Raw genomic sequence first — 27,331 nt, 5'->3', positions numbered from 1 at the left:
AAAAAAAAAAAAGGAAGCAGTGTGAAAAAGTAATGCAGTATTCTGTTAGCAAGGATAGGACAGAAAGGAAAATGTCTGGCACCTAGTATTTGCTCAGTGATTATTTACTGTCCATCAGAAGCTTCAGAATTGACACTGTTGAAGCTACAGATGGGAACTACAGGACCAGAGGACTTGTCAGAATTTTAAGCAAGCCTTTCACTGGGCGAGGGAGTTACCAAGATTGCCTGGGATGTGCTGAAGAATACTGAACTTTTAATGCATGCTTTGTTTTTATTTAGTTCTAACCTATTACCCTTTGATGAAGGAATTTGGCCAAATATATTAGATAACAGCTTGTATAAGTTACTGGGTTGTACATTTTATGATGTTTTATTGCTCCGTGTGTTTGACGTAAATCACATATTTTATGTTTTTCCCCCTTTGCTAAAGAGTTCTGCAAAACCAGCAGATTGGAAGTATCAAAATGGACTATCAGCTTCATGGCTTTCTTTAGAGTGTACAGTATATATTAATATTCATGTCCCACTGTCTACTACTTCTGTCAGCTATACTCTGGAGAAAAATACAAAGGTATCAGGGTAAAATGAATTTTCTTTAGTGATTGCTGAATAGATGATCTGCCTTTATTCTGGTTGTCTATGCCATTCATTTTATAATCCTCAAAAATTGCATTCTAATTATAATAATATTGTTATGGGTAACTAATTTGTTACTCTGCCCAGATTAAAAAATTAGAGGTGGGACATTGTTATCATACTAATGTATTTAGCATAATAAGTGCACCAAAAATATTTGTTAATTAACATGTAATTATGTACATCGTAAAATATAATTATGTAAGAAGATGTACTCTTTGGTCTTTTTGCTTTCTCTTCATCTTTAGTTTTTTAAAAAATTTATTTTATTGAAATATAGTTGATTTACCATGTTGTGTTAATTTCTACTGTACAGCAAAGTGATTCATATATTCTTTTTCGTATTCTTTTCGATTATGGGTTATCACAGGATATTGAATATAGATTGAGAGTTTGGGATTAACATATGCAAACTGTTACATATAGAATGGATAAACAACAAGGTCCTACTGTATAGTACAGGGAACTATCTTCATCTTTAGTTTTGCTTTCCATCTTCCAGTTCTTTTTTGTATTTCTATACCATTCTTTTGTTCATAACTTATTTCTCTTCTTTTTTCCTATTGAAGGAGGTAAATGGAGCTTGCTTATATTTTCCTCTTTAATACTGCTTTATATATTTGTTTGAGGCTCTTTCTCTTTTCTCACTTTTTTTAAGATAACAGGAATTATTGAATTTTATTTGACTGTGGTTATTAAGTCTCCTAGGTCTGTGACATAAATGTTAGTTTGGGAAAAAGATTAGAAAAACTATTATTAAATATGGGTAAAGTGCCAAAAATTGGGGATATACTTTTTTGTTGTTTATGATATTGAATTTAAATGCCACATTGCTGATACTTAGGGATTTTTAATATTTCAGTATACTAGGTAGAAAAAAGTCGACTTGAGGGAGTTTAAGATGGCATTATATTTGAATGATATCCATGTTGTGTTTCTTTTAAGAATGGACTTATACATTGGGCCAAGCAAATAGAAAATAGTATTTATTTGATTAATGGACAAGTTAAGGATGAAGATTGTGACCTATTAGAAGGACAGGTGAGTTAAGAGAAAATCATCTTACTTATGAAATTATTTGTGCTTAAGGAAAAATAAAAGATGACTTATCTTTAGTTCTTTAGGCCTTGCCTTCATGAAAACAATTCATCTACTTTTCATTTCTAAGGTCTTTTAAACTAAAGCGCAAATGTTTTTCTCAGAAAATGATACGAGATTATTTCTGAAATCATAGGAATTTTGAAACCTAAAGGAGAGAGTGTCATCTAAATAACATCTAATTTCTACAGTGTAAACTGCTTGCTTAAAACTGAAGTCATGTTCTGCCCTGATAACAGTTTAAAAACTAAGTTTGGCCATTTTATAGGAGGGGTCTCTATGGGCTTCTAAAATATCTTTGATTTGAAGAGGAACATTGGTGATCTCTCCCTTTAGAGCAGGGATCAGTGAACTTAATGTAAAAAACCAAACAGTAAATATTTTAGGCTTTGCAGGCCATGTGTTCTCTCTTACAACTATTCAGCTCTGCTGTTGTAGCATGAAAGCAGCCATAGACAATATGTAAATGACTGATCTTGGTTGTGTTCCAGTAAAACCTTATTTACGAAGACTGGTGGCAGTCTGGATTTGACCCATAGGCCATGGTTTGCCAATCCTTGCTTTAGGGGAATAAAAGTAGGAGATTAATGGTTTTTAAGAGTGCACATTAATTGATGTAGACTACACAAAGTTACACATCTATAGAAAAAGCTAAAATAAAACAAATAATAAGACCTTTTTTCCCTCTGAGTTACTTAGTGTATGTCGGATAGTCCCTAAATTGTCTTTTATGTTCCACTCCAACCTCAACAATCTAATTTTTTGAATTTTTGTGTTGTTTCAGAAAAAATCTTCTAGAGGAAATACTCAAGCAACTAATCATTCTTTTGATGTCAGAGTGCTAACACAGTTGGTAAATATTTTAACATACTCCTTATCTAAAATTAAAATACAGTATTTCTTAGAATAAGCTTAATGAAATTGTTTCTGTTTTTATGGTTATTGTTAGAGAGTCAAAGAATTTTAGAGACGTAAAGGACTATAAAAAATGTTCAGTTCTAAGAAAGTTATTCCCAAGAAACATTATTTTAATAAAATCTATTTAGGTCTATTGTCTCAAGCCTATTAAAATTTTAACATCAAGTAGATAGCAATTAGGAAAAAATGTATATATGCATACATACACATGTATATGTACACACATATACATGTGTATGATATTTAGTGTTGTAAGTTTTATGAGCAAAGTTGCAATTCTTAACTTAAAAATAAAACGTGTGCACAGATGTGCCAAGAGTTGTTATATACCTAATTTGAAGCAGATTTATACCTCTGATTTGACAAAACCCACACAGTATTAGCAAGGTTTATGTTTTTATATGGTTGTTTTAAATTACACATCTCTTTTCAGGAATTTAAAGTTGCATAATTATTCCTAAAAGTACGCATACTTTTGATTTTAATCCTGCTGGAAATTATCCTAGAGGCCAGATAGGGTATAAAGTACATCCATGTTTTTAGAAAACTTTTCATTTCAATATTATACTGAAAATGTTGAAACAGGGAAATACTACCAGGACTTATATATTTTTTTAACTGAATAAAATAGACTCAAAAGCAGTTTGTCATATGAGGATGCTTTAATTTCTTCTTTTCCTTTTCTGCGTTTAGCAATAGAACATTACTAAATTGTTGTTGGACTTAACGCCACTAAACATTTCTCAGTTTCTCTTCTCAGTATCTTAAAAGTACTTTCAGTCTTTAGTTTTCCTCCTCCTTTTTGATTTTAGAAGTGTTCTTTATTTTAAGGCTATTCCTCTACCTATACGCTTTTTACTAGTTATGCTTATGTGACCTCTCGGTTTATTAAACAATTCAGTTAAAATTATTTTAGTTATAAAATTGCAGTTAGAAGATGTGTAGAGGGTGGGAATATAGAGAGAAGAGTAGAAAATAATATCATGAGATAATTTATTATAATTAATAGTATATGGTATCATATATTTTTGTCAATAATTCCACTGGTCAGCCAGCTGGAAACTTTAAAATGACCAATATATAATAAGTAGTCAATAAGTATTTGATGCCACTTTCCTCCCAGTCACCCTTCATCAAGTCTTGTTGATTTTTTCTTTGCAGCATAGCTCCTCTTTTATTTTCCTTATAGTCCCAGTGCCATTAGCCTTACAACATAATTATTTTACCTAGTTTATCACAAGTAACTCTTAACTAGTTTCTCTCCGTCTATTCATTCTTGTCCAAAGTGATTCATTCTCCAAAATCCTGATACCTTTGTTTGTATATCTCTTGGAATATCTTCCGTATTTCTGATCTATCCTGTATATTACCTCAGATTATCCTTTCTGAATCACAGTTTGCATTCATTCACTGTTCATTTACTTACTAGTTTTTTTTTTCAGTTAGTATTTATTAAGTGTGTATAAGGGTTAGACACCGATTGTGTTACTTTCCTTGCTTAAAATTCCTTAATTGCTCTATATTGACTAGTTAGAAAAGTCTAATTCAAGGCTTTTCATGGCCTCAACATGCCTTTCCGTTATTTTCTAACTTACTATTCTAGAGGTATGCTTTCTATGCCTTCAAAGTTCTGTGTGTTTCCCGAGCCGTCTGTCTTACCAGTGCCATTTTTTTCCCTTATCATCCAGACTGTCAAACTCCTATTCTGTACATGAAGATCTAGCCCAAATGTTACCATTTCAGTAAGGTTTCATTTGGTCGCCATAACCAGAGGGGTCTTTCCTTTTCCAAAATATCATGTCAGCATCACAGAAGTTCCTCCACTTATGAATAGGTTAGATTCCCAAAGTAGCTAGTTTGTTCCTAAGTCCAAAGAAACCAAGGCGAGTTGACCTGTATAGAGCCCAGATACATTTCCACTGAAAAGGAGTGAAGCAGTCCTTTTATTCTTTAAAAGGTCTTCTCCTTGGTGTGTGTGTGTGTGTGTGTGTGTGTGTGTGTGTGTAGTCTTTTATATATATAGTCTAGTCCATTTGGAAAATAATGTTCTAATTTATGCATATATAATATATATGCTATAAATGTGTTATATAATATGTATTGTAAATTAGATATTAAGTATGTAAAATAGAGCATTATTTTTCTATAGTAAAGTTCTGTTGAGTGGATGAGGGAAACCCATTACTCCTCCTCTACTCCACTTATTGATATATCAGTGATCTCCACAAGTATCATAAGAAGCTTATTCCAAATAGAGTATCAGCATCGTCACCCTTTTGCTTGGTTTGATGATTGACATTTTTGCATGGACCTGGAATCTTCTGGACTATTTATTTGGTCTGTGACAAATTTTTTACCAAGACCTTGACTGTGTTTAAGTTTAAATTCTTAAAAAAAAATTTAGCCTTTGCCTGAATTACATTAGACGTTGACTATTCATGCTCTTTCAGTGGCTACATATTCAAGTCTTTTGATTTCTTCACCTTTTGTCCTCGTCACTTCCTGACTGTTTCTTACTGCCTAGGCACATGGTTAGTTAGCACTGGTCACGAGTTGTATGATTTGTTTCTGTTCTTCAGAATCGACCCTATTGTTGAATATTTATTTCAGGTACACTTAGAGCATATATTTTTACCATGTCTATTTTTCTTTTAATCATAATTTTTGGTTCCAGTGTGATTTTATGGGCCTCTAGTAGTACTTTCAAAGTTTCGATCCTCTCCTTGTTTTGGCACTTATTGAAATGATAAGGTTAAAAATGTCTGTGAAAAAGCTCAAAACCATGCATAAACTAACCCTACTTAGATTAAATAAGAATGGGTCTGTGAGGTGAAAATGACAATCACTGGTATCATTTTCTGGTGACAGGCATAGTTGACTTCCTTTTTTTCTGCTGTGAAGCCTATAACATTACTTTCAGTCTATAAAAGTTATGAGTTAAAAATGTATAAATAAATGAGTGTCTATATGTTGCTTGTAATTTTATCATATTTATCATATCCTGCTTTATATTCCAGTTATTTTTGTGCAAATCTTGCATAGCGTACCTTCTCTTACTAGATCGTATCTTCTTTTTACATCTTTTCGTCTTAATAGTACTTATCTGCGTAATCTGCAAATAATGTATGTTTAATGAACATATTGAATGAATATTGGTATTTTAGATGGTTATATTAGTAAGAAAAAAATTAGATGTAGTGTATTTAATTTCAGAGTATGTTCAAAATACTCAGAAAATAACATGTAACTTATAAGGAGAAATATGAAGGCCTTTTAAAAATTTATGGGGAATATTTTCAGACACCTGGTTCAGTTAAAAATTCCTTCTTGCTTCATGAAATGACTCACATATATAATGTTTAAATGTTTCACATAATTAATAGTCATTGGCTATTAGAATTTAAACAGATTTTGTCTTTCAGCTTCTGAATTCAGACCACAGATCCACAGCCACAGTCCAGATCTGCAGTGGCTCTGTAAACCTTAAGGGTGCTGTGAAATGCAGAGCTTATATTCATAGCAATAAACCCAAGGTTAAAGATGCTGTACAGGTAAAAAAAAAAAAAAAGGAATAACTGGTATATGAAAAACTGAAACATGTTAACATAATTATTCAAAAATCTTAAAATTTTACCTTTTTTCAATCGCAAATTTCATAATTATTCATTTGATTTTAACTGATAAAAGTCCAGTCTGTTGGGCAGTCCAAATATACCAGGTAATTGGTCCCAAGATTTTCATATGTAGAATGTCTATTTTTATACCTTTTTGAAGTGATTATACAAGTGTATTAAGTGTTCCACAGTTGTAACATATTAGAATATTTGAAATCATTTCTTCTGAGGGAAATTGAACTTTTTAAATAACAGGAAAAGTACACCTGCAAAAAATTATTAGGTATTGTTCTATAATCAATATAATTTAGAAATTTAAAAAATGATGACTGGCACTTTTGTCATAGTTATGCATTTTCTAATTTGGACCACTAGCATTATTTGTTCAGATGCAAAATTTTGTTCATTTATTTGGTTTAAATTTACTGTTTAGATGAAGTCTGGGTAAATTTGCTGTTAAACTATTAATGTATAGATAAGCCTGTTACATAAATGGACAAATGGAATGACGTACTAGTTATTTTAGTGGACATGATTATACAGGGAAGTCATTTATGTGGGGGGTTTTGGTAATAAAATAATGCAAATTTAAAGAAATGGATTTTATTTCTTATTGTGGTTTGTTTTGGTTTTCCATAGGCCATGAAAAGAGATATATTGAATACAGTTGCTGATCGTTGTGAAATACTATTTGAGGATCTGCTTTTGAATGAAATTCCAGAAAAAAAAGTTATGAGTATAATATTTAGTACTTTTCTTGCATGTGTTTAATTGATATATTAGGATGTCAAGATATAATAGATAATATCATCTTTTTAACTGCATATATCTTTTTTAAAACAATATGTCATCATTTACTTTTCTTATTGAATGAAAATTTTCAGTTGCCACCTAAAAAAAAGGTTTTGAACACCTTGTAATAGTAAATCTATCAACATTTAATAATTTCAGGGAGGATTTAAAAAGAAAAATTTTGTGTGAATTTTTGCCAGAATAGGTAACCTGTGTTACCTTTTTTTTTTTTTTTTTTTTTTTAGTTATTTCTGAGATATACATTTTAAAGAAATAACTAGAATTATGACTTATAACATTATACCGGAACATATAAGATTTTTAGAAATTTCATGTAACGTCTGAAACATTTATATTAACATATTTCCATACAAATAACCCAAAGAAAGTTTAGTATTAGTTTTTTTGTTTGTTTGTTTGTTTGGTTTTTTATACTGCAGGTTCTTATTAGTCATCAATTTTATACACATCAGTGTATACATGTCAATCTCAATTGCCCAATTCAGCACACCACCATCCCCACCCCACCGCGGTTTTCACCCCTTGGTGTCCATACGTTTGTTCTCTACATCTGTGTCTCAACTTCTGCCCTGCAAACTGGTTCATCTGTACCATTTTTCTAGGTTCCACATACATGCGTTAATATACGATATTTGTTTTTCTCTTTCTGACTTACTTCACTCTGTATGACAGTCTCTAGATCCATCCACGTCTCAACAAATGACTCAATTTCGTTCCTTTTTATGGCTGAGTAATATTCCATTTTATATATGTACCACAACTTCTTTATCCATTCGTCTGTCGATGGGCATTTAGGTTGCTTCCATGACCTGGCTATTGTAAATAGTGCTGCAGTGAACATTGGGGTGCATGTGTCTTTTTGAATTATGGTTTTCTCTGGGTATATGCCCAGTAGTGGGATTGCTGGATCATATGGTAATTCTATTTTTAGTTTTTTAAGGAACCTCCGTACTGTTCTCCATAGTGGCTGTATCAATTTACATTCCCACCAACAGTGCAAGAGGGTTCCCTTTTCTCCACACCCTCTCCAGCATTTGTTGTTTGTAGATTTTCTGATGATGCCCATTCTAACTGGTGTGAGGTGATACCTCATTGTAGTTTTGATTTGCATTTCTCTAATATTTAGTGATGTTGAGCAGCTTTTCATGTGCTTCTTGGCCATCTGTATGTCTTCTTTGGAGAAATGTCTGTTTAGGTCTTCTGCCCATTTTTGGATTGGGTTGTTTGTTTCTTTAATATTGAGCTGCATGAGCTGTTTATATATTTTGGAGATTAATCCTTTGTCCATTGATTTGTTTGCAAATATTTTTTCCCATTCTGAGGGTTGTCTTTTCATCTTGTTTATGGTTTCCTTTGCTGTGCAAAAGCTTTTAAATTTCATTAGGTCCCATTTGTTTATTTTTGTTTTTATTTCCATTACTCTAGGAGGTGGATCAAAAAAGATCTTGCTGTGATTTATGTCAAAGAGTGTTCTTCCTATGTTTTCCTCTAAGAGTTTTATAGTGTCCGGTCTTACATTTAGGTCTCGAATCCATTTTGAGTTTATTTTTGTGTATGGTGTTAGGGAGTGTTCTAATTTCATTCTTTTACATGTAGCTGTCCAGTTTTCCCAGCACCACTTATTGAAGAGACTGTCTGTGTTACCATTTTAAAGCCATTAATTTATTAGTGTTGACCATTATATATAATAGAGTCTTTAATAGGTGTATATGCAATTGATTTTCTTTTTCTTTCCAATTTTTTTTTTGTGTGTGTACTAGTTTATATACTTCTCATCTATTTCTAACAGACTTTACTAGATTTAAAAAAGGCTGAGTCATGGTGTCTTAACCTTTTATAACTATTCCATCTTTTGAGAAACATGAACAATTTATACCTTTTCAGTAATTTGTATTAGAAAAAATTTTTTTTACTCAAAAAGAAAATTATAATATTGAGTATGCTTTTTTTTAAAATTTATTTATATTTATTTATTATTTTTTTTTTTTTTGGCTGTGTTGGGTCTTCGTTTCTGTGTGAGGGCTTTCTCTAGTTGTGGCAAGTGGGGCCCACTCTTCATCATGGTGCGCGGGCCTCTCACTATCGCGGCCTCTCTTGTTGCGGAGCACAGGCTCCAGACGCGCAAGCTCAGCAGTTGTGGCTCACGGGCCCATTTGCTCCACGGCATGTGGGATCTTCCCAGACCAGGGCTCGAACCCGTGTCCCCTGCATTGGCAGGCAGACTGTCAACCACTGCGCCACCAGGGAAGCCCTGAGTATGCTTTTTGAAGCTACACATTTATCTGCCTTTCTACTATTCAGGTGGATTTGCAATTCACGGTTGAATATGTACATAATTGAAACATACATATTAGCTTGTTAAGGGAATATGTTTATTTTTATAGGAGAAAAGCATAGCTCCTGTGTATAACTAACTTCTTTTAGTTATAATAGCCAGTATATCAGGTTTGGTGGACTGATGATAATCTTTTTTCTATTCCTAGTATGATAGATACCTGGAATTTCCAGATTTAACATCTGTCCTTCATGTACTTCACAAATAACCCTGAAGGTATTATTAGTGGAATAACCCATCCACTAATAATGTATAGTTTTGCTGAGACATGAATTTGAATTTTACATGCAGCAATTGGGTTGAGAGTTTTGGTTTGGGAAGTATGTAAAACCTGGTCACTTAGCCACCCAATTAGTCTAGCAGTCTCATCTCTGTGGCTTTGTTTTTGCTACTTGACTTTGTGTGTGTGATAACTCATGGTATTAAACACTACTTCACTTTCTGAGTAACAGTATGTGTTACAACTGAACTGTGAATTTGGGGATTTTCTGGGACATGGGGATGTATCCACCAATAATGCCAAAGATCTGCCTTATCACACACATTAGTTAAATATTCCTTTCCATTACAAATGCTTCATAAAAGGGTATCAAATGACTGCCCTAGTATTCTATTAAGTGAGTTAGTATTTTGAAATTTTTGCTGATGTCCAATCAGTAAAATTAATTACTTCTAATAGCAGTTGTTTATACATTAAATTTGATATATTAGAAGGTAATGTTATCATCCAATCTTATATTTTTACAAAATGAAAGAATATTTTCACTGATAATTGAGTGGCCTTTGAGCTTGTGGGGAGAGAGAATAGGCAGTGTAGTTTGGTGGAAAGAGCAAAGACTGAAGTTCTTGGGTTCTGTGTCTACTCTAACACTACTGGAGTGACTTCAGGCGAATAATTTAGCCTGTCTAAGCATCCACTGTCTTATGTGAAAAACAGGGATTATAGTAGCTATTTTTCGAGCCTGTGAGATGAAAGAAGATGATGTTTTTAAAGTCCCTAATACAGGTTGGTAGGCCAAGCCCTCATCAAGTAGTAGTGACTATTAAGTTGGAGGTACTGAAGGAAGAGAATTATTTAATGATGGTTGTATTTAAACTTTCTTAACTTTAAGTTTTGTGCAATGTAGCCTTATATTTCAAAAATGAACCAAGTATAAGTATACATTTTTTGAACTGTAGTAAGAGGATAATTATTCCAGCAACATGTTAGTAGATTTTAAGATATCAAGATAAAAAAATATATTGCAAGTATAATAATACGAACATGTAAATTTTGAAGTTGAGTATATATACACCCAATTGTTAGATCTTAAATTTAGTCCTCGTTTTACTTAGCTTATCTTTCTTTTTTTTTTTTTTTTTTTTAAAGGAAGAAATGACTGTCTTTATTCTCAGGTGACATGATTGTGTACACACAAAATCCAAAAGAATCTTTAAAAGTAAAACTACTAGAACTAATAAGTGAATTTACCAAGGTCCCAGAATATAAGGTCAATATACATAACTCAATTATATTTCTCTATAGTAAGAAAAAACTGGAAATTTTTTAAAAATTAAATACCATTTATAATAGCATTCAAATAACCATAAAATACTTAGAGATAAATCTAACAAGATATATATAAGATCTATGTACTGAAAACTACAAAACACTGCCAAGACAAATTAGAAAAGACCTAATAATTGGAGAAAGATGCCATGCTCATGGATTGGAAGACTCAATGTTATTAAGACGTCAACTTTTTCCAAATTGATCTATAGATTCAACATAATGCAGGTCAAAATCCCAGCAGGACATTTTTTTTTTTTATTCCCTATTCATCATTTTATTGGAAGTCCTTGGTAGTGCAATAAGGAAACAAAATATATACAGATAGGGAAGGAAAAAATAAAACTTTTCAGATAATATGATTGTCTATCTAGAAAAGTCACAAAAAGGATACGAAAAACTCTTTAACTAATAAATGATCTGGCAAGTTCACAGCGTACAAGGTAATTTATAAAAGTCAGTGTTTTCCTATATATGGAAATGAACAATTGGAATTTGCAATGAAAAAATAACATATACAATACAATAGGACCCCGAAAATGAAACACTTATGTATAAATCTAATAAATATACATAGAAACTGTATATGGAAAACTATAAAACTCTGATGTAAGAAATCAAAGATCTAAATGAATGGATAGATATTTCTTGTTCATGGATTGAGAGACTCAATATAGTTAAGATGTCAGTTCTTTCCTACTTGATCTATAGATTCAATGAAATTCCTATCGAAATCTCAGCAAGTTACTTTATGGATATCAACTAAATGATTCTAAAGTTTGTATGAAGGGGCACAAGACCTAGAATAGCTAACACAATATTATTATTTTTTTTGAATTTTTGAATTTTATTTTATTTATGTTTTTATACAGCAGGTTCTTATTAGTTATCTATTTTGTACATATTAATGTGTATATGTCAATCCCAATCTCCCAATTCATCCCACTACCACCACCCGTCCCCCGCCACTTTCCCCCCTTGATGTCCATACGTTTGTTCTCTACATCTGTGTCTCAATTTCTGCCCTGCAAACCGGTTCATCTGTACCATTTTTCTAGGTTCCACATATATGCGTTAATATACGATATTTGTTTTGCTTATGCTTCTTATACACTGGTAAAATCTTGTAGGTTTGTAATATGGTAAAATCTAGAATGTATGCCATGAAATTAACCTGAACTAGAATATTTTTTGCATGCATAAGGAAGTCTGCAAAGGGCATATTAACATTACATTCTTAATCTTTAAAGTAAACATAGTTTTTTAATTCTGGCTATCCAGATGAAAGAACTTAATACTTCAGGTGACAGTAAAAAAATTAAATAAATAAAATAAGAACTCCAGTCAGTTCTTTTACTTATTCTGGTCTTCCCCTTTTCTTTCCCTTAAGAAGTATTCCAGACTTTCTTCATTATTCTCTATCAGCCTGCATTCAGTCCTGCCCAACTTACTCTCAGTAGATGACATACTCATTGTGAAAACTGAGGTCATCAACTATGAAATCTCTTACCTTCTTCCATCCCTACATCCACATCCATCCATACTGCCTGTCCTCTCAGAACATTTATATTCCTCTTTGCCTGTAGTCATGGTTCCACTGTCTGGATCGCGCTTCTCATCCCTTCATGCAAATGTCTGTTTATCTTTCAAGAGTCAGCTCAGATATTGCCTATTCTACAAAATTTTCTATAATATTCCAGTATGAGTTAGGATTCTATACTTAACCAGCAAAATCTCAATTCTTATCATATTGCCTTAACTTTAAATTTTTTTCTCTGTTTTGAACTTATTTAAACAATTTTGAACTAAATACTCTGCTATGGGAATACGCCTAAAGGATTGTTTTTTTGAGTACTTTTTAAGATGTATGGTTTTTTTTAAAGCTTTCCTCTCCCATTTTAAACCTCAGAGCAGCTAGAAAACTTGGTCTTATTTAGAAAATAAATGTTTAATTTAACTTTAACTTGAAAATTGTAAGCACTTTTTTTTAATGAGTAATATAAGTTCATTGCAACCAGTTCTTTAACATTTGATTTTATAAGCAAGCATATTTGTCTCTTTTTCAGGCAAACCTAGAATTAATGCAGTTTGAAATTGTTTTAAAATTTTGCATGCCAATTACACTTAGGCCACCTTTGAAAGTTTTGAACTTAACCTGTTTTAAGAAACTATGGCCCAAAATAAAATACTGTATTCCTAATATCAATGTGTGGACAGTTTACATGCTCTAAGACCAATTGCAGTAATATAATTTTACAGCTAGGAGGCAGTCTGGTCAAAGAGTAAAATTCTCCCATATCTTGTTACTTGCATCAGAGTCACAGTTTTGAGCCAAACAATAATTATGTGTTTATGTTAGAAATTGAGCGAAATGTGTTTGTTGAAAGAAGAATGAAATATTCATTATTTACTTAGGTCCAGATTATTTTTTCTAAAAATGATTTAAGGCTATTTACAAAAAGGCATTACAAGTTAAGAAGGTAAAGTAGGTATTAATAATGAGAACAAGGCAAAGGGAAAATGAAAAAGAAAGCAAGATGGAGTTGGTGGTGAGATTAGTACAGAAAATGTGTATCTTAATGTCCTACACATGCTTGATTTAGGGGGCTACATCATGTAAGATGAAGTTAGTGGTGAGATCAGTACAGAAATGAATGCTATCATGACCTATACACTTGATGTAGGTGAGCCACTAATTTGGCTCTATAAACTTGCATGAAAAAAGGAAAAATTGTTCAGAAAATTCAGTACTTGTAAGGTTAAAACAAACAAGAAAAACAACTTCTGAGACCAGGGACAAAATTATCTCCTAGGTATTCCTTCATAGGACAGTGGATAATATAAGAATGTATAATCAACAATGTCTTCACATTGAAGGCAGTGGTGAGTTTATATTTCATGGGAGTATCATTTATGTCCCTTGCAGAGGCCTTAGGTATTGAGTTAAAGAATTCAGTAAGCAATTTTGTGCGAGATCAATTAGAAAATGAAAAGACCTTTTAAGGTTTTATTTCTTTTGGCATATGCTTTCATATACTTATACAGTATTTATCACTGATACGAGTGACAGACCTGTCTAAATATTGATATTGTTTCTTCTCCTTTTAGATTCTGAAAAAGAGTTCCACATCCTCCCTCACCGAGTTTTTGTCCCCATTCCGGGATCCACTGTAATGTTATGTGATTATAAATTTGGTGATGAGTCAGCTGAAGAAATAAGAGACCATTTTATAGAGATGTTAGATCAGATGATTCAAATAGAAGATTTGGAAATTGCAGAGGAAATAAACACAGGTAATTATATGAGGTTATTTAAGAACCAGATTAGACTATAGCTGAGGTTACCTATGGGACATCTAGTTTAAGTATCATGTCTTTAGATTTCCTTAAAGCTAGTTCTGTTTGATACTTTCGAGGCATTTAAAAGTGTGTCTTTTTTTCTACACAGTATATAAACATGCAGTGTTTTCCTGGAAAATTGTATCAAAATTTAAGATGCTTTAGATTTTTCCAAGCCTAGCAAGTAGATCTTCATAAAACAAGTTCAGTCTTAAACAGGTAGAAATATATAGCTTTAAGGGATTTCTTTTATTATAAGAGAAGTTTTCTCAAAATCTGTTATTTTAATTATTTGGTTAAGCATCAAGTTACAGAAGTTTTTTTAAACACTCTATTAAACATCTCCATACTATTTGCTGTTATTTTCCTATCCCCTTCATTATAAGTGGGATACTAAGCTAAAATGGGCAGTTCCAAAAATTAGATCAAGATTATTTTTACAGAGCATAGATTTGCCATACTATGTAATTGTGTAACACATATTCTTCCCCTAACCATTATTTTCATATTTCATCTTACATTTTAAAAGGTTTTTTTTGTTTTGCTTTGCTTTGCTTTGTTTTTGTTTCCAGTGAGAGTGGGATATGAAAACATGTCTATAAATGTGTATGACAGTCTTCCTGAAACATTTTAAAAATAATGTGGTAAAGGTAGTTATTTGCAAGTATCCATAAATATTGAGTATCTAGCCATTTATCAGTCTTGAAATTTCTGATATCATAGTAGAAAGTCTTTAGGTTACTTCTGAATATAAATGTTTATGAAATTTGAATATAACCATTTTTAAGTCCTTTTTCTAATTCTAATTTCTTAGTTATTCTTCTGTTGCTTAACTAATTCCCATTCCCCACAAGAGTAGAGTGATTGAGTCCTGTTGTTTCTATGGTGAATCAAGTAAGTATTTGGTTGGTGAATTTCAAATCTGTCAGTAAAGCCTCAGGTTAGTTGGAGATCACCAGGCTTGTTTTTCCAACAACTCCAAGTTCATATTAATCATGTGGAATAGTAAGTTTGTTTTAAAGGGGAAAAAAAAACCCTCAAAATTGCTCAGTAAAAGATGTTAAAGCTGCAACTATGTTTCAGTCCTCTGAAAACTAATATTTTTAAAGGTATAGCTATAGCATATTCTCTAAGTGATAGATTTTGGAGTAGACTGGTAGAAATGTTTGCTACTTTGTGAAATATGTTTTTCCAGATTAGCGACTATGCTATTTCTGCCAACCAATCTTAGAGTCATGAGGGCAGAGATTTTTGTTTGCTTTTGTTTACTTCTGTCACTAGTGCCTAACAGTAGTTCTTGACCAACTCTATTGTTGATAACTTGAATTAGTTTTACGTGGGATCATTAGAGTTGACCTGGTTCATCCTCTTTCATATAATACTGAAATCTATGGGTATTTAGACTTTTTTCTTCCTTATTCTGAATTCCAGTCTGCCTTCCTGAAACCTCTACTTTTTCAGTAATCTGGAGCAATTAAACATGAGTACAGTTGACACTTGAACAGTACAGGAGCTAGGGGCACTGACTTCCATGTCGAAAATTCATGTATAATTTTGCAGTTGGCCCTCCATATCCGCAGTTCTACATCCACAAATTCAGCCAACCGTGGATTGTGTAGTACTGTAGTATGTATTTATTGAAAAAAATCCAAGTATAAGTAGACCTGTGCATTTCAAACCCATGTTGTTCAAGTGTCAACTGTACTGCTCCTTTATTGAGGCCTTGCTTTAAGTTTAAATTGAGGGCAGTTGTCATGTTCTAAATATTTCAAAGCCAAATACTCCCATATACCTTTAACTGTTCTCATTATCACAGTTTCTAGACCTCATTTTTCCTTACCACCTTGTTTACCTTCCTTTAGGTTAGGAATTTTTAACCTGTGGTGTCCAAAATTTTGGGGTCATAGTTGGCTATCAGGAGAGCCCTAAACCGCTTGAACATAATTGTATAATTTTTTTCTGGGGGAAAGATCTATAGCTTTCAAAGGGTTGATGACCTAAGAAGGATTAAAAACTGCTTTTTAAAATATCAGTATAGTCTGGCTTGCCTTTCTTGAAATATGTTACCCTGAATTGAACCTAATACTCTAATAATATTAGCTATTGTTTTTATCGAACCTGCTATGTGCCAGGCACCGTTTTAAGAGCCTTACAGATGCTAAATCATTTAGTCCTTATAAGAACCCTATAATGATTATTATACTATTGTTAGCTCAGTTTTCCCAATAAGAGAATTGAGGCTCAGAAAGGTCAAGTAATTTTTTCAGGGTTACATAGCTAATAAATGGTGGAGCTGGAATTTAAACATAGGCAGTTTGGTTTTAGAGTCTGTGCTTTTTTTCCGACAGTTTTGTTTTACTGCCTTTCTGTGACACTTAACCAGGTCAGACTATAGGGTTATTACTTTCCATGATCTAGGTACTTATTTTAGCCTAGCCCTCTTAATTCCATCATTTAAAACAATTTTTTTAACTTAAATAAATGATGTTACATCATCCTCATTTAATTTCATCTTATGTCAGTGTAATTTCTCACTTGTTGGCTAGAAGCTTGGATCTGTTATCATATATAGTTTTCATATTCTTTTGAATTATTTGTCACACTTTTAGTGCATATTACATTGCTGAATTAAGTATGACTAAGGGAAGCACTGTATGCAAAACTTGGCCCATTCACAACTTACTTTAAAAATCAGATATAGAAGAATAGGAAGAGAGAGATTTCATTTAGATTTTTTTAAGACTACCATCTGTCTAAAATATTTTTATCTTGTTTAATTTTATGTCCTATTTTAAACATAAGCATTTATAGACTAGTTTGTATTTTATTCAATACTTTATAAGTTATACTTTAAAAATAGTTATAGTTATTAATCTCAATTAATAACAGATTAATATCCATTGTTTAAATTGCTAAGACAGGTTAAAATAAAAATCCAAGTAGCTTTCACCACTGTAATACATTCCTAAGGAGGCAACTATGGCAGCCTTGCTTGACAGCCTCCCCCAAATAAAACTGAAACCTAATAAATTAAAACCCGTATGAAACAATTTTATATTGCATTTCAGCAAACATTTATTGATTTTTCCATAAGAGTCACAAGGAAAGGGACTTTTCCTTTCTTGCTCACTGCTGTCATTTCTAGCACTTTCCTAAGAACCTAGCCTTAACACATTGTAGGTAATCAGTAAATATTTGTTGACTGAACAAATTATTGATTTTGTCAGTCCTAGGGTTTGGGGACCAAAATTCAATAAGATACTGATCCTGTCTTCAAGGAGCTAAATAGAATTTTTTTTTAACCTGTGTAGATACTTTTATGTGCTCAGACTAGGTGAGTTCCTCCATTATACTTAATCATAGTTTTTTGCTGCTTTTTTGCATTAGTTTCCATTCTTGTAATTATTGAACTCATCAGTTGCATGTTTAATATTAATCTTTCATATTAGACTGCAAGTTTCTCGAGAGTATTTATTTCTCTGTCTGAATTCCATGCCTAAAACATGATAGGCATTCATAAATATTTGTTCCTAACTGACTTGACATATACTGAATTGGTCATTTTTAGGAAACTATAGCACAGCTTTTTTTTTTTTTTTTTTTTAGCACAGCTTTTTTTAACACTTATTTTATGCTTGAAAAATTGTAAGCTTATGCCTAGCGAGATATAAGGTTTTTAAGGTTTGTGTAGTGCACTACACTGAACATGATGAAGATTTTAAAAGGATATAATGGTCATAGCTCTATGGCTCAATGGTTCAGAACATTTTAAGGGATATAGAACATTAAAAACATATGACAACATGTAACACTAATTGTTGCCCCGTAAATATTCCAGTTTATAGCATTTAATATGTCTATTTGTTAGATGTTTATTAAGCATTTGCTCTGTTCAAGGTAGTGTTATAGATGACAAGTCAATGGCCAGATTCCTTTCCTCAAGAAGCCTATAATCTGACTTGGAAGATAGAATTGTATGCATTATTAATTATTGCAGGGCATGTAGTAAGTTCCAAAGAGTAACTAAGAACTCAAGAACATCAAGATTAATGATCATAATTTTAGGGTCTCTAGTGATTTGGCTAATAATTCAATCAGAAAAAATATTTTGATGGTAGGTTAGCAATAACCTGTAATCTATAGTAAGAAAGGTTTGACATTAGTATTTTCAAATTTTAGTAAATTCTTTCCATTTTTTCTTTCTTTATTATTACTATTATATTTCACTTTAACTAGAGGTTAGTTCCATAATAGGGGAATGAACAGAGAATTATCAGAACATTTAGCACAGGCATTATCCCTGTAGGTGATTCAGAGAAAGCTTCTCAGAGCAGGTAACATTTGAGTTCATTTTCAAGGATGAATACAGTAAAAGTAACTCTAAGCTGTTTAGGAATTGAACATTGGCATCAGATTTATTGTGGCCAAGAATAAGACTTGTCTAGAATTACATTATTTTTGCTTCATCAAGTATTTGTTGAATTAGAAGGAATGATATAGTTATTTAGTAGCAAAATAACACATTCCAAATTATGGGATAGGGTAAAAACATAAACATTTTAATAGAAAAATTAAGTGCTTTTACATATACATTCTGTTGGTTTAGAATTATGTTCACTTTTGCATTTATTCTTTCATTTATTAATTTATTCAAAAATATTAGATGCATAATTTTACCACGATGTTTTAGCTGAGTCCAGGTCTTCCACTTACAGCTGTGTAACCTTGAACAAGTCCTCTCTGAACCCCAAATTCTTTTGGTGTTGGTACTAGAATTTAGTAAAAATGTTAGGGAAAATACTTTCTAAACAGAAAGAGATATAGAAATGTAAGGTGATATTTACTAGGATTATTATAAAACTTTTAAATAATGGACCTTCTGAATTATAATGAAAAACTTTAAAGTATAAGAGTAATGCTATGTAGTGTGCATAGATTTTGCTAATTATTTGAAATTAGGGTTTCCAGGTAAAATAAACCATGAAAAGTGGAGTTCAAATGTTCAAATTCAAACTTGAAATCAATTACTGTACATTTAGGATTGTTAAACTTGTTATAAGTATCTAGCTTTATTTTCCAAGTATTTGATGTTATTATTTGCTTGATTATTTAATTATTTCTGTTCTGTAATGTAGTTGCCAAGTAGTTGCTATGTTTAAAATACGTATTTTGCCAAGTAAGTATTTTAAAATAACATACTTCAAAGTGACTTAAGGGATGAAGAACAATTTGTTTGTCAAAATGACTCACTTAAGGTGAGGGATAACTATGGCTTTAAAATTTCTTAAATGTATTAGTCATCTCCTGGTAGATATTAACTTAATAATTCAGATGTACTTTATCCACAGTATCAGCAAATTTGGAGACACACCTTTAAAATCTGGTGAAACCCATCTTTGCCAATTCTGTCTTGATATCAGAGGTGAAATTAATTTTCATTGCTTGGTTAAACATTGATAATTTAATTATAAAGAAAAAAAAGTAATGCTGAAGATGTATTTTAATGGCTAAATCGCTGTCTAGTGAAACCTCATTAACTTAGGATTTAGGGATCTGGAAGATGACACCTAACTAAGGAGTTCAAGTGCTAATATTTCATTTTAAGCTTCTAAATAGTCCTACCTATCAGCAGCTTGGAATGAAATTGAATATATATACAACTTAGCGTGCATTCATCATGGCCCTTGTCTTCTCCTTTGTTGACAGTTGCTTAAGAAAGGTTGCTTTCTTACATGAATAATTTGAGATTTGTCTGCAGTTAAAATTACCTGGTTTTAAGGAATGGTTAAGATCTAATTTCCTATTGAATCACATGTTATTTGCATTTAAAGTTCAGATGACGTTAAGGTATTGGTAAAAATGACAGTATCTGAGATTTGAATTAAGTTCTACATGGCCCCACCAAAAACAGACACAAACAAATTGTTATGGTAGGATTTATTCATCCTTGAAAAATGCTCTGCTTCAGTAAAATTGTCTCAGCTTTGTATCAAGTCAATATGATTTTGAATGACAGATTTTAAAATGGAAATAGCAGAGCAATAGAATGTCTTTTTTTAATAGAAGTAAACTGTTTATACAGAGGACTTGACCTCTTAGAGCATGCTCTTCTTCACAAATAACAAATCAGTATTAAATGTGTGAGTAATATGTCATGACAAATAAAACCATTTTTGTGCTCTTTATCTATAGGTACTCAAGTAAAAAAGTAAAAAATTTCCTGTAGCAAATAGGTATAATTCATGCTTCATCCATTATTTTTGTTTTTATCTGAGATAAGGATTTTAGTGGCCCAAAGAAAAAGCTTTTTAGCAGTGATATTTGCTAAAAGAAAAAGCCAAAGTTCTGTGTGTGTGTGAGTGTATGTTTTTAAAATGAATAAAATTGTACTCTCCATTCAACTTTTAGACATATGGATGAAGTTAGGGGAAATTTTAAGCTGGTGGGCTAATGTAGTCTAGAAGTAAAGTGTTACGGCCCCCGAGAAAACTGGATGCTGTAGAAATATGGAAGACTGAATAATTCTGGAGACAGTTCATGAGAATTTGTTGGCCTTTGTGACTAGTTTGATACGGGAGTAGAACAAAAGAGAAAAACGTTTTGTGTTTGTTTTTAAAGTACTTTAGTCATATGCTCAAAGAGGGAAAAAAAGAACAGTTTTGCCCTTGATTCCAATGAGGTGGCTACTAAGGATTATTTCTCAAAATGACAAACTTTTCTTCAGGGGAAGTTGATGAGAAGCAGGCAAATTTTTTTCATCCATTTCGGTACCACAGATAATTATTTCAGTAAGTTATGTGTCATCCTTGTGAGCACATCCGCATGTGCCAGTATGTTGGGATACAAAGATGTCTATAAAAGATATTTTAAATCCAAGCAATAAGCTATTTGACTTTGAATTTAAACAGTAGTATTTACTGTGTCACTCTGTGGTTCTCTTCTCTTCTTTGTAAATAAAGGGATCAACGTGAAGTTCAGTTGACCCTTGAACAACATGGGGGTTAGGGGCACTGACCCTCGCGCAGTCGAAAATCCACATACAACTTCAGTTGGCTCTCCATATGGGCAGTTCCCCATCCATGGATTCAGCTAACCATGGATCATATAGTATGTATTTAGTGAAAAACAATTTGCGTATAAGTAAGTGGATCCACGCAGCTCAAACCCATGTTGTTTAAGGATCAACTGCAGTTGTTTTCAAACATAGTTCCCTCGAGTTCTGTAGAACAGCACTCTGCTGTCACCTCTTAGGGGAAGGAGGGAGTCTGGCTCCAGGAGCCCTTCATCCCTGCTTCAACCAGAGTAATTCTGCTTTCATCTATTTTACATACTGGGATTTTCTGTCAGATTTTCTAACACTAATTAAAAAAAAGAAAACCATTGGTCTATGTGATCCCTCAAGATGTTTTCAGTTCAGACACTTTTAGTCAGTGTTAAATAAATTCAGCTTGGCTAACCTACACAAATTATTGTCACCATAATGAAGTAGAAAGAGAACTTATATTTGAATCCTCATTCTGTTGCCTATGACCCTCAAATATGCACTTAATGTCCCAGGTTTTATTTTCCAACTATAAATGAGATAATGTACTTACTTTGCTTAACATTGAATTGTTTTAAGGTCAAACTTATGGTCCCAATTTGCTTATGTAATTCAGGTTAGATCAAGAGTCAGCAAACTTTTTCTGTATAGGGCTAAATAGTAAATATTTTAGGCTTTGCAGGGCATGTAAGGTCTGGCCCATGGGCTGCACTTTGGCCCATGGCTACAGTTTGCTGATCCCTACTTTTATTATTACTGATTACTTAAAATTATTAATTGCCAAAACCATCAATAAGAATATTATAAATTAATCCCAATTAAGAGCAAAATTTACCCTGTTCTATCTAGTTTGATTTTTGGTATCATTTATCTCTACTACCATATAGTAATCAGATTATAATTTGTGGGAGTCATTCAGAACTGGCTCTGTGGCTCCTTGGTTTTGATCAGTTATAAAAGTACATAAAGTATTTTTTTTTAAGATAGAAGCTGAGGTCATTGAATTGAATCGTTCTTTTCTTTTTTTAAAATTTTATTTATTTTTGGCTATGTTGGGTCTTCATTGCTGGGCGCAGGCTTTCTCTAGTTGTGGAGAGTGGGGGCTACTCTTCGTTGTGATGCGCAGGCTTCTCATTACGGTGGCTTCTCTTGATGCAGAGCACGGGCTCTAGCTGCCTCAGTAGTTGTGGCACGTGGGCTCAGTAGTTGTGGCTCACGGGCTCTAGAGTGCAGGCTCAGTAGTTGTGACACACAGGGCTAGTTGCTGTGCGGCATGTGGGAGCTTCCTGGCCCAGGGCTCGAACCCGTGTCCTCTGCATTGTCAGGTGGATTCTTAACCACTGTGCCACCAGGGAAGTCCCCATAAAGTATTTTAAAAAGTACATCAGTTTGATATATAGTCCATGAAATTTAATTCGCCTGCACTTGATAAAGAGCAAGTTTAAAAAGTCAAGTTGAAAAAAAAAAAAAAAAGTCAAGTTGAAGGAAAATGGAGCTCACTGTATGTTTTTTATAATGTTCTTTAAAACTCATTTTTAAGGGGTAATTATTCTCATTTTATTTAGGATTTATTTTTATTATCCTCTTGCAGCCTGTGTAAGTTCCTCTATGAATACTGAAGCTTCATTGGACAACACAGATGATGAACCACCAAAACAGCCAATTAAAACTACAATAGTGTTGAAAATTCAGCAAAACATAGGTATTATATTTCTTCCATAACATTGAAAAGATGGTATTTTGGATTTGAGTTTTCTTCTTACTTTAAAATTATTTTCATTTCATTTCTTAAAAGAGCTAGATTAAGCTAGTATTTATTCAGTATTATGGAAAGTGGTACACCCTAAGAGACAGAAAGATTTACAAATAAAGCATTGTCTCAAGTGCCCTAAAAGATGACACTTCCTATTAAATGTTTTGGTGTTTTTAGAAGAAAAACATATTGAGTTTTGGGAATCAATTAGTATCGTAGGGCCAGTGTTTTCCAAACTGGTGTTCCCAGGATTGCTATTGTGGAAGATTTTGATAGGTGCTCTATGAAAAAAGTCAAATTCAAGTCTGGAAATTCTAATGCATTTTAGTATTTTAAAGGCTCCAAGAAGTGTGACAGTCACTTTAACATTTTTCAGACTTATTGATCAAAGAACATGTAGACTGTTGTTTAGTTGAATGCCAATTTGAGAAATGCTTTATAAGCATTAAGATTTTTGACTGACTGAGAGAAGCCAGAAACTTTGGTTATTTTTCATGTCACTTACTCATAAGTTAAGTTAATTACCTAAATTCTTTGTACCTAAGTGTGTGTGTGTGTATGTCTGGACTACTATGGTCAGTTTTGTTTTTGTTGTTGGTTTTTAACTTAAAATACTCAGGAAAAAAAGGTAAATGTTACCAACCCAAGCTTAATAATTCTTAGATTTTAGTTTCTGTAGTTTTCAATAGCTATATAAATGACTTCACATGGTAATTATTGAGGACTCCTGCCCATTGGAGATGTTTTTTTGGATTAAGCTAAGTAGCATGAGACAGCTGAAATGTCAGTATAAATATTTATAGAAGCCTTTTTAAGTATGTATTAGTTTGTCTCTTAGATGTGTGTGAGTGCACTCATGTGTATAAGAAAGATACGTTTTTATTTTAAGGTGTTACGAAGGTGGTGAAGTATATGATTACCAGTCCAACTTTGTAAAATATAATTTTCAACCTATTGCTATATTTTCCTCTAAGACTTTGCTGGCTTTTCATGCCTGTATATGTGTGTGTGTAAGTATATGTATTTGTGTGTGTGTGTTGTTATTGTTGTTTAGGCCCATCAGTTACCAGCATTTCAAAGCCTAGGATCACTTAAGCCTTTCTTTTGCTCATTCCATTTCCATTTGTTTTGTGTTTGTTTTACTTTTAGGTGTGATTGCAGCATTTGCAGTTGCAGCCCTTGCTGCGGGTATCTCCTTTCATTACTTCAGTGATTAGGGTGAGGCACAAAGAGCTTCCTGATCATCCAGAGAACACTGACCAACAATTATGAATAATAATGATGCAAACAATCCATCTGCGTCTAAGACAGTAGCAGTCAGATCTGCTGCCATAATGCCTATTAGGTGTGTTTCTGACTAGAATGAAATCACCAGCTGCCTTGTTTAGCCCTGCTTATATTATAGGTGGCTCAGGCTTCCAAGAATAAAGTTATGAATCTAGATGGAAGTTGCATGTAACAAATCGTTATTATCTATTTTTTAAAATGTTCAAAATGATGGTTTATTTTCATAGATTTTAGTCCTGTTGACCTGAACCACATATTGATCAGGACATTGGAAATTTGAATAGTCAGGGTTGACTGAATATCTTAGTAATAGAACAATAGGAGAAATTTCTACAAAGTGGGGCAAAAACTTACTGGATAAGTTCATAGTTTAGGACCTCTCTATACTCAGTTCCAAAATACTGATTGAGTCCCAATTGAGGGGTAGGAAACCTCTCCAGACCTCTTGAATCAGCAAGGATTGTCATAAATCATGAGCTTTTTCTGGTTAGTATATCATAACCTAACATTAAATAAGAGTTTTGCTTCTAGTACTATATTAGGTACTGCAAAACAACTAGATCCTGAATAAAATCTCCTTTTGAATACATTAATAGGCTCAAAGAAAGTAGGGGAAATCTCCAAGAACTACACCTCTATTTTTTCTCCCTGACAAAATGAACACATTTTGATCTGGAAATTGTGAAAACTATATTAAGCATAAGGTTGACAGTGGTTGCCTGGGTGACAAATACCAATTGCAGCACTGCCATATGCAATTTTCCTTAGACCAGAAACAAGGAGATAAATCTGAATCTGAGATGTCCCATCCAGGACAGTTGAAGTGGGCCTCAGTTTGTAATACCCTATAGTTCCTGGCAGAAACAAGATATAGGCCCCAGATTCCCATAGATTAAGATGAGCAATATTATTCATGGCTGGAGATCACCAGGTGCAAGTTGAAACTATCTAGCTTAAGAAAGAACCTGTAGATATAAACTTTGGACTCAATTTTCCAAGGTCTTATCATCAACATACATGAAGGATGGAACCACAGACATATCTGAAAAAGAAACAAGTGGAACTGCTTGATGAGAAATATGTTACTTGCAATTAAAAAAAAAAATCCCTTAGACATGTTGAATATCATATTAGACTCAGCTGAAGAGACAATACATAAACTGGAAGCTAGATATAAAGAAATTATCCACTGTGCAGCAAGGAGAAACAAGGTGCTAGAAAATATAAATATTAAGGAAAAGATAAGAGATACAGAAGGAAGAATTATGAATACTAGAAGTACCAGCAGAAGAGAATAGAGAGGATGGAGGAGTGGCAATATTTGAAGAGATAACAGAATTTTCCACATTTGTTGGAAAAACACGTATTCATAAGTTCAGGAAGCACAATGTATCCCAAGCATATATAGATAAAATCCAAGCCTAAACCCAATGTAGTATAACTGTGAGATACCAAACAGAGGATTCTTAAAGCAATCAAAGGAGGAAAAAGATTATCAGTGAAGGCAAGACAGATACTTCAGAAAGCTTCTCAATAGCAACAATGTACTCCAAAGGTGGTAGAATAGTGCCTTCAAAATTCTGAGAAAAACAAATGATCACCTTGGAATTTGTATGAAGGAAAACTGAAATAAAGACATATTCAAGTGAAAAACAGATTTTACCATCAGTGGAACTTCTTTAAAGAAATTGCAAAAGGATTATCTTCAAGAAGGAAAATGATTCCAAAAGGATGATCTGAAATTGAAGAACTAGTAAGCAAATAAATTAAAAACATGTAAATCAAAAGTGTTGTTTGTATAAAACAATCGTAATGAAAGAAGTGTTTATAAGAAGCAAGATTGTAACTAAATAAAACTAAATAAACATTTTATGCAACATTAATGTGGACTTTTAAAATAGGATATAATTGAAAAACTGGACAGTAGTTTATAAGGGGGGGGTGATTAGAATTAAAGTGTTCTGAAGTATTTTATTTTTCAGAAAATGGGTTAAGGTACTGTTTAACTTTGAAATTATGTTAAATATGTGTAGTAAAATTTCAAGTGTAACTGCTAAATAATAGATATGAGATGAATCATTCCAAAGAAAAAAGTTAAAAATATGGAATAAGACAATACCTCAATACAAAAAAATGGAAAGAAATTAGGGTGGGGGAAGTACAAAATTAGTAAGATAAATAGTAACAAGTCAAATAATTAAAATAACTATGAATAGGCTAAACCCAGTTAAAACCCAGTTAACATTGATTCAGTTTTTAAACAATCAGCTATAGGCTGATACTGGATTTTTTAAAGGATGAAAAAAATGCACTAGGCAAATAGCAAAAGAAAACTTATGTAGCTTTGGTGCTATCAACTCAAAATTAGACTTTATGATAGTATTATTAAAGATGGAGAAGGCCACTAAATGGTAAAAGGATCAATTTATTAGGAATATATACAATTTTAGATTTGTATATGCTTTATAAAATGGCCTCAAAATGTATAAACTCTAGGGCTGAACCAACAAATTGAACAGCAGTGGGTGATTTTAACAGCTCTCAATTACTAATAAATCAACCAGACAAAAAATGAATGAAAACACAATTTTGAATAATGCAATTAACAATGTTGATTCGATGAACATATTTAGAATAATCAACAGAATATTCTTAAGCATTGTGTATTAGCAAAAATTGACCATATATTAGGCATGAAGTAAGTTACAATAAATTTCAAAAAATTAGTATTAAATGAATAATCAGAAATAACTTAGGTTAATTTTTTTAAATCATGGTTTTACAAGTTTAAAAAAATAGATTAAAAAAAAACATACTTAGAACCTAATTATAAATACTACATTTGGAAAAATTGGGTGATGCAGCAGAAAGAGCGCTTAGAGGGAAATGGTTTTAAATGCTTAAATTAAAGGCTAAGTGTATAACTTAGGAAAAGAACAACAGAA

General features: G+C 32.5%; 1 protein-coding gene across 1 annotated transcript in view; it reads left to right on the top strand.

Annotated features, from left to right (window-relative positions):
* ODR4 (odr-4 GPCR localization factor homolog) overlaps positions 1-26,216 on the top strand; it is a 39,298-nt gene extending 13,082 nt beyond the window's left edge. Inside the window, exons 7-14 of the mRNA XM_061185613.1 lie at positions 433-573; positions 1,584-1,679; positions 2,521-2,589; positions 6,077-6,205; positions 6,908-6,998; positions 14,074-14,259; positions 22,938-23,048; positions 24,249-26,216. Coding sequence (XP_061041596.1) covers positions 433-573; positions 1,584-1,679; positions 2,521-2,589; positions 6,077-6,205; positions 6,908-6,998; positions 14,074-14,259; positions 22,938-23,048; positions 24,249-24,316 — 891 coding nt within the window. The 3' untranslated portion in view covers positions 24,317-26,216. The remainder of the gene's footprint in view (positions 1-432; positions 574-1,583; positions 1,680-2,520; positions 2,590-6,076; positions 6,206-6,907; positions 6,999-14,073; positions 14,260-22,937; positions 23,049-24,248) is intronic.
* The last annotated feature ends 1,115 nt before the right edge of the window (positions 26,217-27,331 follow it).

This window comes from Eubalaena glacialis, chromosome 3 (genome assembly GCF_028564815.1).
Source record: "Eubalaena glacialis isolate mEubGla1 chromosome 3, mEubGla1.1.hap2.+ XY, whole genome shotgun sequence".
NCBI lineage: Eukaryota > Metazoa > Chordata > Mammalia > Artiodactyla > Balaenidae > Eubalaena > Eubalaena glacialis.
This window is presented reverse-complemented; position numbering and strand designations above follow the sequence as displayed.